Genomic DNA, 17,278 nt, shown 5'->3' with positions numbered 1-17,278 from the left:
AAGGTCCAGAGGGGAGGTTGGGATGATCTGTTGTTACAGTAAGCCTCATCTCCTTCTCACCAACGACACCAGATCAAATTGTAACTATTGACTAGGCTGGTTGATGATGGCAGTTGTTCTCAGAGTGGAGGTCCAGGAACCCCCAGGCGTCCTTGAGGGGTGGTTCCAAGGGAACCACAAAAGGGCTTTTAAGCCCACGTCGGCTATTTGAAAATAGCTGGTCTACATTTTTTTCTTTTTCAAAAGAACAAATGTTGAAAACGTTAGAAAGATATGGAATATTTCTTGAACATATTAAGTAACAACACAAATCTTGTATCGGGTCCCTGGCACAAACTCCTTTCGTGGCCAAATACAGGGTACAATACAAATTGGCCCGGGCCGGCCCCTCCAAAATATCGTAAAAAACACATGTAAAAAAGTGAAAAACACAATGCTTTAATATAAAGGGCACAAGGGTGCAATACTGCAGTCAGTTGCCTATACCGTCAATGAATCGACGCACTGTCCGTCGGGGCTCTGCTCGACGTCGAAGCCCCCAGAGAAGTGCAGCTCCAGCTGGAGGTGATCCTCCACTGACAGGGTGTAGGAGCAGCGGGCGTTCTCCGCGTACGGAGCAGGGTGGGAGGGGCTGGAGACCACGCCCTTCATGGACCCTGAGCGGTCCTCTGTGCATCTCACTGAGGTGGGGAAGCCAGAGAGACCGAGTCAGTGCTGCTGGGTCCGTGTGTGCATGCATTTGTTTTTACTTCCATCATCATTATTGTTATCATTATCTTAAAAGGTAGGTTGAGTGATATTCTTTTGTACAAATAAGTGCTGAATAGCTCCATATTCTGATTGTACTCATTGTTAAAGAGTGTTTGTTCAGTAACAGGAGTCTCCATGTCTCTCCTGCTCTTTATTCAACAGAAAATGCATTTTCAGGTTCGGGATACTGCTTTTATCCAATCAGGAGAGAGCACTCAAAGTAACAGGATAGAGATTAAACGAGTCCAATTGGAAGTGACGACAGGAAGACATGAACAGACAAAATTGGAACTGGAACCCTTTAATTAAGCTGATAAATGGGTACTTTCTCCTGATTGGCTGAAATTTGGAACCCACCTGAAAATGAATGTTCTGTTTATTAAAGAGAGACAGAGAGATGCCACACTCTATAGCAATGTTTACAATCAGAATACCACTTTAAACAAAAAATATCACTTACCCTAACTTTTAAACTTGATCTTCAATGATTATCACCACAGCCACATGTTAACCTAAAATGTCATTCTTTATTAATCTTTGTCCATTTCCCAGAAATAAATATTTCCCCCGTGACTTCTTCTACTTCCTCAATTTTCTATTCTCACTTCTTCTTTCTAATGGGTTCCCTTCCTCTTCTCTTTGCTCCCAGTCTGTGGTGGCCGCAGTGGCCCATGAGGGGCACATGCAGCCCTTCCACTGTGTCTAATGTTAGTTGAGCACACTCTCAAAGGACCTGTGGATGCAAACCTTTGTCAGCAGAAGCAGTGGACTTTGACCTTTAAGTTTAGAGCAGCATTGTAATGTTATGTTCATGTTGGCTGAATTCCTAAATATAGCCGCTAAGTGGCAATTCTGGGCTTCAAGCCAACATGGGCTGTTACTAGTTAAAAGTGGAAAGAATGGTCCAGACCTTTGGCAATTTCTGACACCTGTATTAAAGATAACTTGCATGTTTTATCACGTTCAGACGTTCATCGTTCGTCATGAATCATCAGAATGACATTTATTTTTCCTGGCTACATTTCAAAAACATTAGAGAACATATTTTGCAAGACTGCAGCAGAAGGAGACAAATAAGCACCAAAACCTTGCCTTGACCCTTGGTAGAGTTTTCACTTCTGTTTTCTCTGTACTGTTGACTGTCTATCTACTGTAGTTGCATAACCTAATGAAATAGCAGCACAACGCTGGTGAAAATGAAAGTGTGTGTGTGTGTGTGTGTGTGTGTGTGTGTGTGTGTGTGTGTGTGTGTGTGTGTGTGTGTGTGTGTGAGAGAGAGAGAGAGAGCATTTGTCCCACATTAAGATCATGTGCCAGGTATGTGCTGTCTCCTTCCATCTTGTCCTTTCTAGTGTGTGTGTGTGTGTGTGTGTGTGTGTGTGTGTGTGTGTGTGTGTGTGTGTGTGTGTGTGTGTGCGTGTGTGTGTGTGTGTGTGTGTGTGTGTGTGTGTGTGTGTGTGTGTGTGTGTGCGCGCGCATGTTAAAGTCTGCAAATGTTTACCTTATACCCTCATTATGTGAAGCCCTTTTGTATCTAAAACTACTTTATAAAAATCACTATTTCCATTTGGCCAAAGGAGAAGTAGACCATCACCATACTAATCTCTCGAAACAGAGAGGGCGCTGTTTTTCATTTGACGATGGGTTCCCAGATTGTCACCATACAAATCAAAATACCTTAATTACAATAGTTTCACAAAACAAACACTGCCAGACATCCCCAGAGGGCCGGTTCTGAAGAGCTTTTGGTCCAACATTAAGTGTACCTCTACAGGTTTGTTTGTCTGTGTCCAGCTGGTAACCATGGCGACAGGAGCAGCGGTAGCCTCCGATGAAGTTTTGGCAGAAGTGTGAGCATCCATGGTCTGGGTCATCCTCACATTCATCAAAGTCTGAGGACACATGGGGCACAAAATCACATTTCCAACTTTGGTAAAAAGATGTTGTAAGCTCTGGGTGTGCACATCACACAAAGTACACAATAGAATGTGGTTTGATGTAAGGAGATTATGAGCTGAGGGAATGTTAGACATAACATACTGTATGTCAACATATGAATACAGATGGGATCTTAAAGTCCAATCCTCTACCACAGGGATCTTCAACATTTTCAGGCCAAGGACCCCTTAGTTGAGAGAAAGATGAAGCAGGGGTTGTGTGCTTGTAGATCTGCTGTTTTCACTACTTTTGTGCACAACCTTTTCATAGATTCCATATAGTTTCATCGTTTGATAGCACAATCATCAGTGTATTTTGGATTCATGTCAATTTGTGTTTTCAGATATTTAACCACTTGAACTGTCAATACTTAATAAACTTGACCTTTCACTGTGTACTTACTACTTAGTCTGCTCTTTTTCCCTCTACACCAAACCTCTTTGCTGAAAATAGCCGATCTACAGCTGCAAGTTCTCAGAATATGGACACTAGGGTTCAAATGGTTAATATAAAAAAGGAGAAAAAATGTTTATATCACACAAAGATTTGGAGGAACTCTTAGGACCCCCTAGGGGTCCTGGACCCCTGTTGAAGGCCCTTGCTCTACCAGTACTCCTCTTCTCACCTTGCACGGTGTAGAAGCCTCGGAAGCCAGTGTGTCTCCTGACGTTGGAGAAATCGGAGTGGAACGTCAGAGAGAGGCAACCTCCAGAGGAGGAGAGGAGGGGAGGGTTAACAGATGACTTCAGCTCCTCAAAGGTCTTTTGGCCACACACGGTGGAAATGGGAATCCCATCTAACATGATCTGCGGGAAATAGGACAATAAACTTAAAGCCTTGACTCAGGGGCGTTGCACCAAATTCTGGGCCCTGGGTTAGTTAGTTAGTTAGTTCGTTTCATTTATTTGTCCACAGTGTGGAGATTTGTCTTTAGTCTCATTATATACATTCACAACATTAAAACAACAGATAACAGCAACAAACAATTACACACAAAGCATATTTAAGGCAACCAGGACAACAGTAAGTAAATCGAACTCCCTATGGAGTGGGTGAGAGGGGTCATTTATTATCTCGACAGCTTTTTTCCTAAGCACTTCATTATAGATACAACTTAATTGTTTTAATTTTTTTTATATGATTTTTGATGCCAGATTTACTATTCTCTGCAGCTTGCCTCTACATTAAGATTACCGTACCACATTGCCATGTTGAAGGTTAAGATTCCCTCTACGAGGTTCTTATAAACCGTTTCCATATTGTGCTTGCTCACCCTGAAAGAGTTGAGCTTGCGTACAAGGATTCACTGCGGGCACCCATGAATGTTCTTCATAGGGGGAGGGGGTTTAACCCATTTAGACTGGGAACACATTATTTTGTGCTTTAACTATTGAAAAATAGCAGATATACCAGCTCACAACGTGGCACCGAGTGCCACGCTGCGAGCTTGTAGATCTGCTATTTTTGAAAAATCTTGAACAATTGTGCAAATCTTTGAATATTTCAAATCCTTCTGTTTCTATGTCAGTGGTTCTCAAACTTTTTCATGTGAAGGACCCCGAAAATGAAATTATGTATTTGGCCACAGACCCCCATCTCAAAATATTTAGTTCCAGGGACCCCCTAGAAGCAAGATTTGAGTTACAAATGTTACATATATATGTTACAAATAAATATATTCAAAGATTTGCACAAATTTTCACAACTTTTAGAAAATAGCAGATATACAAGCTCGCAGCGCGGCACCGAGCTTGTATATCTGCTATTTTTCAATAGCTAAAGTATAAAATAATTAAGGCCCCTCTACCTTGGGCCCTGGTAACTCAGTCCCACTTTTATCCCCCTTGTGACGCCCCTGCCTTGACTTGATGTCATAATAGGTGAATATTCAGTGAAAATAGCAGATCTACATGCTCACAACACGTTGTGTTGCATCACGATTGAGCTTGTAGCTCAGCTGTTTTTGGTGTCCAGATTTGGTGAGCAGAAAGAAGGGTCACACGTCTAGTGAGTCATAAGTGACGATTAAGAGGGATTCTTTTTGTATGAGTCTACATTGTTTGGGGAAAATCCTACTCATTATAGTGTACCTTTAACTTATGTGATTTACAATTTAGGCATTTAGAAAAACACTAATTACGCTTATGTCTTGGCTTATGTTTATTGCCAAGTAATAAGTATATTTACACGTTCAAAGATTTATTCCACTGTATTTAACCAGTCCTAACCATTAGGAGCAGAACACCCCACCCATTGATATTAGACCACTTTTGAAACATTTAAACCTGTGCGTTGCTGTAATTCAAAATAAAATAAAAACCTGCTTCTCCAAAACATTTAAGAAAATAGTGGACTTTTTAGTGGCCCCACTGACCTTCAGAGCATCGTTCTCACAGTCATGGCTGTCCTCCAGGTCCAGGTGTGTGAGGCTGAGGGACAGTACATGACCTGGGGGGGCACATCTGCATGGGCCGGTTGAATAACAAAGCACATTATTATCCAAGAGGGTTGTGTTTTTTTATACCTGGCTGTATCAGACATGCATAACAAATTCATCCTGTCAGCTGATCCTGTTAGCTGACAGGCGGGTGCCTGTCAGCTCAGAATTGTCACATCACAGGTTTTTATTGTCACATTCACAGGTTTACAGAAGTAAAGAAGTGGGTGAAATTCGTCTCAGTGCATAGTTCCCATCGTGTCGTTATTTTCATAGAAGAGGGAAGAAGGTGGGGAAATTAGATCAAAGAAGAAAAAAAACGAATAACAAATTATCTACATATTTACACATGGTACCGGTACCTGAGATAAGATATAACCGTACATAGCAGCAGATGTATACTGTGGGCATGATATACTTATGGAAGTTAGTTAAGGTGCTAAAAACACACACAAAAAAGAGGATTAAGGTGCAAAATGTCTGTGCGTGGTGACCGCATAATCCACATAAGGTAGACTGGAATAATCCTCAAGTGGGTCCATGAGGAAGAGCAAAGAGAAAGTCAAGTCACTTGTTGATTTGTCCTTTACTCCCGCCTGTCAGCTCATTCTCACAAAGGAAATACATAGCTACTTTGACTCATAACAGAATAGGCCATTTCTGCAACAATCCTTAGCATAAATAAAGTACTACTCTACTGCTCTACTGTCTGTATTCATTGTGAATGAGTTTAATGTAGGTACCTGCTCCAGTTGAAACTAGTGTGGGGTGGATAACCTCTGGGATAGCCAGGTGATTCCACCCATCCAGAGAGAATGGCGAACACATACTGGGGCAACAGGATGACCCCGCAAAGACTGCAAGAGAGAGAGAGAGTGGTTGAATGAAAGAGAGATGAAGGGGGGAAAAGGCAGAGAGAGAGAAAGAGAAATAGGATTGTGTAAAGAAGCAAGAAGGAAAGGGGAAGAGGATGAGGGGAAAAGTTGAAAAGAAAGAAAGAAATTAGAAAGAACATAACATCATAAGAGTAAATCACAAGGCTTTCGTTTTATATTTTGCTCTCCAGCCTCTGAAATTGTAAAGAGTATTTAAGATGTGTTATACAATTCAAATCGAAATAAAAAATGACTTACCTTGATCTCAACATGATCTGACCAAATCTCACTTGGCAAATCAACTAAATCTCTCCTTCCCCTATTCCTATTATATCACTTTCTTTCTCTCGCTCTCCCATCCTCTCTCTCTCTCTCTCATTTTGCAAACTGAAGCATTTTTTTATATAAATGTAATTGGACGTGTGCGTTTCCGTGCACGTTTGGAACATAGTGAGGCTGGGGTAGAAGGAGGATGGACAGATAACGGCTTGGGAGAGTGAAACGAGAGACTTGTCACTGAGCCCATAAAACTCTGTCCACACTTTGCAGATAAACAGTTAACTCCCGTGAGGACAAAGGCTCAGTAAAGACAAAGGATGGAGAGAGGGAGAGAGAGGGAGAGAGGAAGTGCCCCATTGTGTTCATCTGTCGCCCTTTGGATAATTTCTAACATGATCGAGTGCCAAAACAGCAACGGTAAAATGTGCAAGGTCCAAATGAGAACAAACGTCACCCAAGAGACGGAGCCGGAAGGAAGCAGAGAGAGAGAGAGAGATAGAGAGAGAGACAGGCAGAGGAAGCAAGACAGAGAGAGACATACTGTACATAAATACAGGCTGCTTTTTAAATAGTTTATCTTTCTATCTGTAAGGTTTCAATTGGTACTTCAGTTATATTATCCACGTCGCATTCACAGTCACATTGTGTGACCTCTGTAATTAAGTGTCCCATGTAATCCTGTTCTGTACAATTACATCTGTCATACTGTTACAGTACAGTGTGTGTTTGTAAGCTCCTACTGGCCTGGGGAAATAATTTCCCTTGGGACAAATAAATAAACTAATCTACCTATACTGAATTCATTACCTATACTGAATTAAACTGAGAGTTGGGGAGACGAGAGAGAGAGAGGCGGAAAGAGAGACAGAAATAGAGACATAGGCAGGAGGGAGCAAGGGAGGGGAAGAGAAAGCGAGAGAACGAGAGAGGATGACATGTTGAGAGAGGGAGAAAGAGAGAGGGGGGAGAGAGAGAGAGAGAAAACTGTAGATGAGGTATAGCACATCACCGGGTTTTCCATTGTGTGGGAGCAGAAAAGACAAGAGGTGAGGTGGAGCCCGATTTCGTCTCAGAGTGAACAAGCGCTCAACAACTGCTGGAAGAGAGACAAGCGAGACACAAAAACAAAGAAGACAAAGAGAGAACCAACAGTAAAAACAACCGTAACGACCGTTGATACCAATAGCAGGACAAGTTCAACACCTGCATGGTACCAGCTCATCCAGTGGTTTATTCGAAGGGAGTAAACACAGAGACCACCATCATCTTCTAAATCTTAAAGATTTCACACACAAGGATAGGAGATGAAATGCGGAGATGGACAATACCAATCCAAAGATGGGAAGAAATGCTGTGAGCTGTGTTCCGCAGGTATGTACAGTGGTACAGTTGTACTGTTAAACTCTGCACTACAGGCTACTTAGCTACTTTTTTCTGTATTTCTCGAACCAAATTAAGCTGAAAAGCAGAGTTGATCAAATGGAAGAAAACCCTTAAGTCTGCCATTAGGCTTATTTCTAATTTAACTGATGAAACTGGTCATTAAGTGAATCTGACTGTATCAGATATTCAGCCACAGTCAGACAATGTGGAAATGAATTCAGGAGAGATATATTGGACAAAATTCATTCAAGTAAAAGGGGTATCGCTGTCAGCCTGTCACTCCATCTCTTTAGCAAACATATAATACATTTTCAGGACGGTATACCGATTTTTATACAATCAGCACCCCATAAAAAACATAACATTCATTCACCAGTGGGGTGACCTGATAGCTGAGTGGTTATAGGTGTGTAGCACATACAGTACATGGGCTGGGAGAGAAAATTGACAGCAAGTACCCAGTTCAATTCGCAGCCTGCTGAACCATTTACAATAGCTGCATGCCAGTCACTCTTCTACTCTTTCTCCGCATTTGTCATCTCTTTCCACTGTACCTCTAACAAATACATTTAAAAAATAACTTTAAAAAAAGATAATTTATCAGCTTAAATCCTGTAGTGTTCCAGTTCCAATTTTCTGTGTCCTTTTTTGTTCGTTTCATGAATTCCAAATTCACTTGTTTATTCTGTATCCTGTATGAGTTCTCTGTCGTGAGTCGTGATTGGATAGAATTGGTAGGCCAGTCCTGTCTGTAATGTATTTTCTGTTTACTAAAGGGCTGGAGAGTTGGGGAGACCCCTGTTGCTGAAGGGTTAGGGTTAGGGTTACTATAGAACTCCTCAAAATGAATCAAATAAAGGCAGAAAGAAAGATGGAGACAATATCCTACATTAACTAACTTCCCTCATGAAGTCATTTAGGCGAACTGATCTCTCATCCAACCTCTCTCTCTCTGTGACCCCAATAAAAGGAGAGCATGCCAGCAGTTCTTGTGAAGGATCTCGCGAAACCATCTGTGATGAATGTCCGTCTGGTTCATACACAACAACAAAGAATCATTTGAAACGATGTCTACCGTGTTCTGCCTGCAAAGTCAGTAAGTCACATGCATACAGCAAACCTTTTTGGCTCGGGGCACCCCTATAAATACTTTTTTCATCCGAGGCACCACTACATTATTATATTCCTAATTTTCACTCCCAGCACCTTATATTTATAGCATATTTTAGCGATTATGTTGTGAGGAAAGTGAGATAATAGCCATTTTAGTTAGAACTGACTGAAAATAACTTTATACTTCAAGTTTAAAATGATACTAAAAATATTTTTAAATGTCCAAATAAATTTCAAATATTATCAAATGATCTCGTGGCACCCCTGGACTGCCGTCACGGCATCCCAGGGTGCCCCGTCACCCACTTTGAAAACCCCTGACAAACAGTATACCCCCTTTATCCTTACTTATGAACATGTCTCACACGCACACATGCACGCACGTGCACGTGCACACACACACGCACAAACACAAATTCCTTCCTATGGTATTGTTCTCTTATTCTTAGTGTTCATGATCCCACCCTCGCTTGGCAATGTTTCAGTATTGTCGACTATATTAAGTAAGACTTCAAACACAAAAGGAAAAGTACCTCGTAACATAGTAGGTCATGTCTGATTTATCTGAACTTAAAGGAGTAGTTCACCCCCAAAATGACTTTTTTCCTACTGATTACTCACGCCATGGAGACTTGAGTTCAATAATATTTTGGGTTTTTTGTCGCATTCCTAAGCATTTTTATTATAATAAATGTACCTCCATTGATTCCAGATGGGGACCCAAATGCATTTGGGTCCGCATCCGGAATCAATGGGGGTCTCCATGGCGTGAGTAATCAATAGAAAAAATGTCATTTTGGGGGTGAACTACTCCTTTAAGAGTCTTAGACATTCATTTTCACTATATTTTTGTTAAATGAAACAATGTGTATTTTGTGCACAACTTGTAGAATGAAAATTATGGCCAAAGATATTAATGATCATGAATAAAGTTAAGTCAAAGTTTTGTTACCTTTCTCCGCTATACTTACAGACCATTGTCTTGTTTGTGCTGCTTACATCTCTCCCTCAGGGAACCAGAGGATAGAAGAGAAATGCATGAAGAACAAGGACACGGCGTGTGGCTGTGAGTCTGGCTTCTACTGCACCAACGATAAATGTGACAGCTGCCAATCCGTCACCAGCTGCCCTGAGGGACATGGGGTCGTGTCTATTGGTACGTTCATATACATACAGTATACAGTATATGTTGCACAATGAGTTAAAGGTCTGTATTATTATATCGTCTCTGTCGGGTGAAAACTGTTACTTTTCAGGATTCAAATTCAAAAGTAGCAGATCTACAAACTCAAAACGCGTCACTTCACGTCGCGTCTCAAGCTTGTGGATATGTTAATTTTGAGTGACACTGTTGTATGATCAAGTAGGGCGTTAATTTAGGAAAAACGCATGAAGTTAGAATATGGAGATGAGAGGTTTCTGCCCTTTTATAGTTAGTATAAACTGCAAAAGGTTTCTCACAGCGATGCAATAGGGGAAAATAACCAGACGGTGTCTAATAACGGCATAGCTTTCATGTATGTATGACATGTCAGTACTGTGATGTCAGTACTGTGATGTCAGTCCTGTGATGTCAGCAATCTATTGGGGACGTCTCACCCCAATCTGACAGCCCTTGACTTTCAGTGTTAAAATTAAAGTTTTAAAAAGTTAAACATTAAAACAAGTGGAAAGGGCTTTTGAGACAGGGAGCAATTGACACGCCTAAGTAGTAATACATTTTCAATGGGGGGGTCTGTGGCCTAAATGCTAATCAACCTGTGGGTTCTTGAAATCAAAAGGGTCGCGAAACAGTGGTCTTCTTAAATAAATGATGACCCTATACCATTTTTTCCTTCTGCCAGCCACTCGGACAAATGATACAGTCTGTGCTCCGTGTCCGGAAAGGACCTTCAACAACGTGTCAGATTATTCCACACCTTGTCAAAGACACACCAGGTGAGTTTATGTTCCATCTACCACTACTCTTGTGAAGTATTCACACCACTTGAACCCGTAGCATCCCTATTCTCTGGCTAACATTCAGCAGAAAGAGCAGATCTTGTAATGTGACACGCTGTGAGCTTGTACAGTACATCTGCTATTTTCAGTAAAGAGATTTGGTTTAGAGGGAAATAATAGCAGAACTATGGAGACCAATTTGACCATGGGCAGCTGGGTTTAAGTGGTTACTTAAATCAAAGTCAGTGTCTTCACCTTTTTATACTCCATGATTACAAAAATCCTGGAGTTTGTCATCTGAAGCTACAGTAGAGTGGGCTACAGTAGCCTATATATTGAACTCACCAAACAAACCGTTTCCACCTACATGCAGTTAGAATAAAGTAACTGTTTGAGTTGATGCTGTCCTATTTACTATATGTCATTGAGGTTTTATTTTCCTCTCACCAGCACAAATGAGTAATTTAATTCCCATTGCGTTGAGCTGCATTTAGCCCCGCCAGCACTAGTTGATCTTTGGCTGGACCGCAAGGCCAGCCCTAAAGACCTAAATGTCTCTGGAGTCTGGACTCCAATTGTAGAGCAAACACTGGGGTGTCGCCGCTTCCTATGTCCATCATTTAACATTGACAACCTGGACAACATTTCATACCCAGTCTTTTGCCTTTGACGTAACAACATGACCCATTGTACCCATTGTCAGAGAACTTAGTGCAGTACCCATTATCATAGTAGGTGGAGGCCATATCTCGGCCTCTTGGGACAACCGCCAATCTGATTGACTTCCCACTCTGCACATCACTCCCTCCTTGGCCCCTCAGTGATACACACTATGAAGCTAGAAACTAAAAGCTATACTTTATAATAATTATAAATACATTGAATGCAGATTATATTTTCCCTTTCAGGTGTGAAGACTTGGGCAAGGCAGTAAAAACTCTTGGAACCCAGAGAATTGATACTGTGTGTGGGCCCGTCATAGTTCGTAAGTCTATCAAGTGTTTCTCAGTTGTGGGTTAGGGAGCCAAAAGTGTCTAAGGTGTTATTTCTGACCATATAATCATTCACTTTATTCTAAATTAAATGCACCCACGTGTACAAATCCTGCTGGCAGCAGCATATCTTATGCAATATATCTTGATTCATTGATACATTTTGACCTAGACTTTTATTATGACTTTTTAAAGCTAAAAGTTAATAATGACCTCTTCGGGGGAGATCCCCACCAATTTTCATGAAAATAAGCACATACGCAATCACATACGTATGCACTGGAAAACTCATATGTCCAAACCTGTTACTTTTCAGGTTTCAAATTCAAAAGTAGCCAAAGCAGCAGATCTATAAGCTCAAAGAGTGTGGACCTGCGGCTTTTGTGTGACGCTGTAGTATAGTAGTAGGGCATAAAAAAGCAAAAGTAGCAGAACCACGAGCTCGAAACATGGCACGAAGATAGATCTGCTACTTTTGCCATTTTTGAATTTGAATCCTGAAAATTATGTTTTGTTCATATTAGGTTTCCACCCAACAGAGACGAAGTAGTGGAAGAACATTGTCACAAAGCTCTGTGTATAACATTAGTCACACAGACTTAAAAGAAACTTGCTCAAGTGTGGGGAAAGATTAGAGTTTCAGAAATTCTAAATTCAACTCATTGTGGAAAGATGTCATTCTTTCACTCTCTCTTTCTCCGTCTGTCTCTCTGTCTCTCTCTCAGAGTGCTCATGGATATTACCTGCAGGCCTATGGTCAGGACTAGTATTGACCTGCCTCATTATCCTTCTTGCCATCATATGTTGGCGATCAAGACGCAGATCATCATTCAGAACAGGTATTGTATTTACAGTAATATTGCCGGTGTAGACCGGATGTCTTGTGAGGCTCTTGCGACTTGCGTGTGTGGTTTATCGTCTTGCACAGTAAATATCACAAAGTATGAATATTTAAATAGGTCTCAGGCATCCCCGTGCACTGATGGTATACTATGCGTTTGAGGACGTGAAAGTCAGAAATCAGTGCTTTGAAGTCACAGAAATCGAGGGTAAGGGACTTCCCACCATTTTCTCCACAGCAATTCAAAACAAAACATGTTAGGTGAAGAGTGATCTCTCGAGACAGATTCAGCTGCTACGCTGAATTCATAGGAATTTGTTTTGTAAGTGAAACTTATAGGCTTTCTTTTTACATAAGTATTTCAAATAAAGAGTGTTCAGTTCACTCATGTTCAGTGTAATAGGTACAGGATACTGATAAGTAGAGGTCTGGGTGTGATGTGAAAGGCGATGTGTGTAATATCCGCTTCAATTATCTTATCAAGTCTACAGTGTCTACAGTGTTTCCTTGTTTCTGAGAACATTGCTTCAACCAGCATGAACACTATTACTTTCAGTAACTTCTCACGTTCAGAGATGCATTGATCAGTCCTCCCACCAATTGCTTAAAGTGTCCAGTGCCACACAATGCAATGTGTGGGTCATCAAACAGCGTCCTATATTCAGAATTACATGTTTCATAAAAAACTAAAAACACACAAACTGCACCCTACCAAACAAGAACATGTTTCGCCGATCACTGCTCAAATATCTTCTATTCTAATTACCTTCTTCATTTAACAAACATCCCCTAATAACCCCAATAAGACCTGAGGCCGATTTATTTTTAAAATAAATCTTTTGAAATATATAAAAATAATTGAATGTAGGAAAAGGAAATTTTACTCGAGTCGCGACCCTTAAAAATTGGTCTGTGACCCACAAACGGGTCCCGACCCACTGTTTGGGAAACAGTGAATTAGAGAACACAGTGTCAGTACCCGACACCAGGGGTGTCACAAGGGGGGAAAAGTGGGACTGAGTTACTAGGGCCCAAGGTGGAGGAGCCTTGATCATTTTATACTTTAGCTATTGAAAAATAGCAGATACACAAGCTCACAGCGTGGCACTCGGTGCCGCGCTGCGAGCTTGTAGATCTGCTATTTTGGAAAAGTCGTGAAAATGTGTGCAAATCTTTGAATATATGTATTTTTTAAGCGAACATTTGTAACTAAAATCTTGCTTCTGGGGGGTCCCTGGAACTAAATATTTTGAGATGGGGGTCCGTGGCCAAATACATATAATTTTGGAGGTCCTTCACGTGAAAAAGTTTGAGCAACACTGACATAGAAACATAGGTTTGAAATATTCAAAGATGTACACACATTTTCACAGTTTAAAAAAAATAGCAGATCTACAAGCTCGCAGCGCTGCACTCGGTGCCGCACTGTGAGCTTGTATATCTGCTATTTCTCAATAGTTACAGTACCCAGGGCCCAGTATTTGGTGCGACACCCCTGCACCACAGACTGCTTCAGTAGCAGAGTGTGAGAAACTGGGGGGAGAAACCACATCCTTTTCGATAAGCAGTCTGACGAACTTACTGTATTCTACACAACGTAGCAGATTCATCAGAAGTTGCCACCTCATACATGAGGTTGAAATGTGTCTGCTTGACGACATTTGCAGGAAAATGGCCTACATTTTTGGGGACTGGAATTTACATTTGGCAAAGAGAAAGTCATGGTTCAGTGGCACTCACCTTGGTTCATTAACCACACACAAACCCCAGCATCCTTATTCTGGTGCAAAACATCTATCTATTCTACACAGTACTGTAGATGGAAGCTCGCAATGTACTGAATTGACAGCTATAGAGATTTGGTGTAGTCAGAAAAGACGCACACTGCGAAGTGAGCGGTATCAAACAAGACACACGTGCATATCTCCTTGTTTGGGCCGTTCTGTCCGTGATGCTAGTCATCTCCATACATGGAGTTCTGTGCTCATTCCTAAACACAAAGCCAGGCGTAGGTTAGCAAAGCTCAAAAAAGGAGTGGACCAAGTATGGATCATAGTGTACTGTAGAGGACACAATAAATATATGGGGTTTAAATGTGGCTGATGAGTAGTGTCATGTGTGAATGATAGTGCTTCATGGAGCTAACATTGAACTATTAGGTGTAACTGACACTCTTATTCAGTGTGTTGGACACTTCAACAGGAAACATGACTCAGTGTCATTGGACCCTCATTATACCACTGACCTTTCTGATTGGCTCAGAAGCTTTATTTAAAATGTTATACCTGTAACATAGCAACAGCTGCCAGCTGTCAGAAACAAAGTGGCGTTATCCAGCTTCATCTTTACTTTGCCAAATTTATGTTTAAAATTTAAATTTATTTCAAGGGGAGACCTTCAAATAAGAGAACTACTGTACTAGAAAGTCGAGGACGAATACATAGGGTTGAAGGCTGTCAACTCCAAGTACAATATCCTGTTTTTCACCCAGTCTGGTGTCTTCTGTGTGTCTGCCAGACGTCCCCAGTGTCCCCGTGCAACCGGTGCCTGTAGCTCACGTCCACCCAGAACTGGCCCTACCTGCCACGCAAAGGAGCAGCCACTGTCAAGAGAGCTGTGACCTGAAACCCTGTAGGCTGCCGCTCTATGACGCAGGTAATGATCCATGAACAGAGAGACAAGTAGCATCTTTACGTCATCCGGGAAACAATGCAGGTGAAATTACTCAAGCCAAGCTTTCAAAGTACTCAGTACTCAGCACTGTAGTGCTATCTGGACACATTTATATACAAGAAAACTACTGTCTGGATTAGAATGGAATTTGCTGTGCACCTTCATGCTCCGCAGATGATGTCCCTATTGATTATAGTGTCCTTTTATCTTGTACCACCAACTACTAGTATAGGCCAAAATGGCTAATTGCCTAACATGTGTGTCCATATCTAAAGTGCAGATTGGCACACTTTCCTGAGCACAGTGTGGAGGACCTCCATGACCTTGCCTCTAGTGCCACCCTCAGGCTAAAATGTCAACTTTGCACACAAAACAGCTCATCTCATCTCATAATCTAATTCGATCCTGGAGGATGACCCTATTGATTTTGGGAACCCCATGTTTACTCCAGTGCCACCCTTTTTTCTAAGGCAGGGGTGCCCAAAAGGTAGATTGCGATCTACCAGTAGATCATAAAGGCCGGCATGATATGCCCCTAAAATTGATTGATATCAAGAAGGGCCTGTCAGCTCCCTTCACGGCTTCTATAGCAGGCAAAACCCGCAATGCAATGCTTTTCAAGTGTTACGCTCAAACGTCAGTAGAATTGTAAAGTCAAAGAATCCGGAAAACTACCACTTCCATACAGAATTGGTGTTTTCCCCCTCCCCACTACAAGTGCGCTTGTCTTCACGTTTGGTCTAAGGCAGGGGTGGGCAACTTTGATGATGGCGAGGGCCTCTATATTTCCACCTTCACTCCAGAGGGCATTGCATATTGCTACGTCCTACTTTATCATATCTCATATTACAAAAGAAGCAAAAATAGATCGGCTATTTTTGCTTCTTTTGAATTGGAATCCTGAATAATGTTTTGTTATTTTTTTTATTGTAATCCTGAAAAGTAACATTTTGTTTTCATTTCAAACGCATTTAGTTATATACTCAATGTTAACTTCATGAACTTAAATAGGCCTACAAATACATTGGACATAAAACATTGGACATTAATTATACAATCAAGTCATTTAATATGACGTAATTAAAGCAGGTCATGTTTGGAATTGTAACAGCTGAAATCAATAATATATCAGTAGTCTGGTATTAACCTGCGGGCCGCATTAAGTGAAGGTGGGGGCCGCATGTGGCCCCCGGGCCGCCAGTTGCCCATGTATGGTCTAAGGAGTTAACATTACTCTAATAGAACAGCGGGTGGGGTTATAAATTAATGTGCAACTTTGCCTTCCCTGTGTATTTTTGGTTACTTCCTGAAAACTAGAGGCCTCCGAGTCAAAAGGCCCAACTGAAAAACACTGATCATCACATCATAAACTCACCCCACCCCCATTTTACCATACACCCAACACCACATAAATGTGCCACATAAAAACATAATTTTAACACTTTCTGTACACTTTTTTGGAAAAAATGCTAGTATAATCATACAACCTGATCATCATATTTTAGTGGGTAAAAAAATCATCTTTAAGTTGGAGGCCGAAGCACCAACAACTGATGTCATTCTGCATTTCCTGATCCTCTACAGGTGGATGCGTGGTCAACCCCTGCACGCTAGACGTGGAGAATGGCCTCGTCAAAACGCCGCTGATAGCTTCAGACCATTATGTCCCATCCAATCACATCACTAGAAATGACAGCAATTACCCCAGCAACTCCCTCTGGATACCTTCAGAGCCACAGGAGGATGAGTGGGGGGGAACATAATGGACGTGGAGCATATTTGTTTTTATTTTATAAACTTTGTACATAGAATCTATGCCAAGTGGATATATCTACGGTAAATAAATATAGATATTTATGTGGCTCAGTAAACAATGGAATGTTAAGCTGTTTGAAGGCACCACCATGTGGCTGGCCACAGCCATTTCTGCACAGAAATACAGTAGAATCAGAAGTAAGAGAGGGCATTTATCGATATATAATATAAATCATAATGATGCATTCTTCTAAACTCACTGAGCTTTGAAGAAAAAAAACAACTGCAGACTCCTACGGAA

The 17,278-nt window shown here is 41.3% G+C and overlaps 2 protein-coding genes across 2 annotated transcripts in view; one reads left to right on the top strand and one right to left on the bottom strand.

Moving 5' to 3' along the window:
• The window catches only part of c1s.2 (complement component 1, s subcomponent .2), a 31,767-nt gene extending 25,480 nt beyond the window's left edge, over positions 1-6,287 (bottom strand). Inside the window, exons 1-6 of the mRNA XM_080743297.1 lie at positions 6,259-6,287; positions 5,869-5,982; positions 5,063-5,150; positions 3,314-3,494; positions 2,517-2,642; positions 487-680 (exon numbers count right to left, since the gene is read on the bottom strand). Coding sequence (XP_080599423.1) covers positions 487-680; positions 2,517-2,642; positions 3,314-3,494; positions 5,063-5,150; positions 5,869-5,982; positions 6,259-6,272 — 717 coding nt within the window. The 5' untranslated portion in view covers positions 6,273-6,287. The remainder of the gene's footprint in view (positions 1-486; positions 681-2,516; positions 2,643-3,313; positions 3,495-5,062; positions 5,151-5,868; positions 5,983-6,258) is intronic.
• Positions 6,288-7,597: 1,310 nt separating this feature from the next.
• LOC308299505 (uncharacterized protein) lies at positions 7,598-16,985 on the top strand (the record flags this gene model as incomplete). Its single annotated transcript, XM_080743286.1, has 8 exons — positions 7,598-7,650; positions 8,633-8,758; positions 9,788-9,931; positions 10,620-10,713; positions 11,625-11,701; positions 12,434-12,547; positions 15,067-15,204; positions 16,807-16,985. Exons 3-8 carry the CDS (start codon positions 9,814-9,816, stop codon positions 16,983-16,985), a joined length of 720 nt encoding a protein of 239 aa, XP_080599412.1. The 5' UTR covers positions 7,598-7,650; positions 8,633-8,758; positions 9,788-9,813.
• Between the last annotated feature and the right edge of the window lie 293 nt (positions 16,986-17,278).

The sequence above is a fragment of the Nannobrachium achirus genome (genome assembly GCF_963921795.1).
Source record: "Nannobrachium achirus genome assembly, chromosome: 2".
Classification (NCBI taxonomy): domain Eukaryota; kingdom Metazoa; phylum Chordata; class Actinopteri; order Myctophiformes; family Myctophidae; genus Nannobrachium; species Nannobrachium achirus.
Note: the sequence above shows the minus strand (reverse complement) of the source record. Positions and strands in the feature narration are given on the sequence as shown.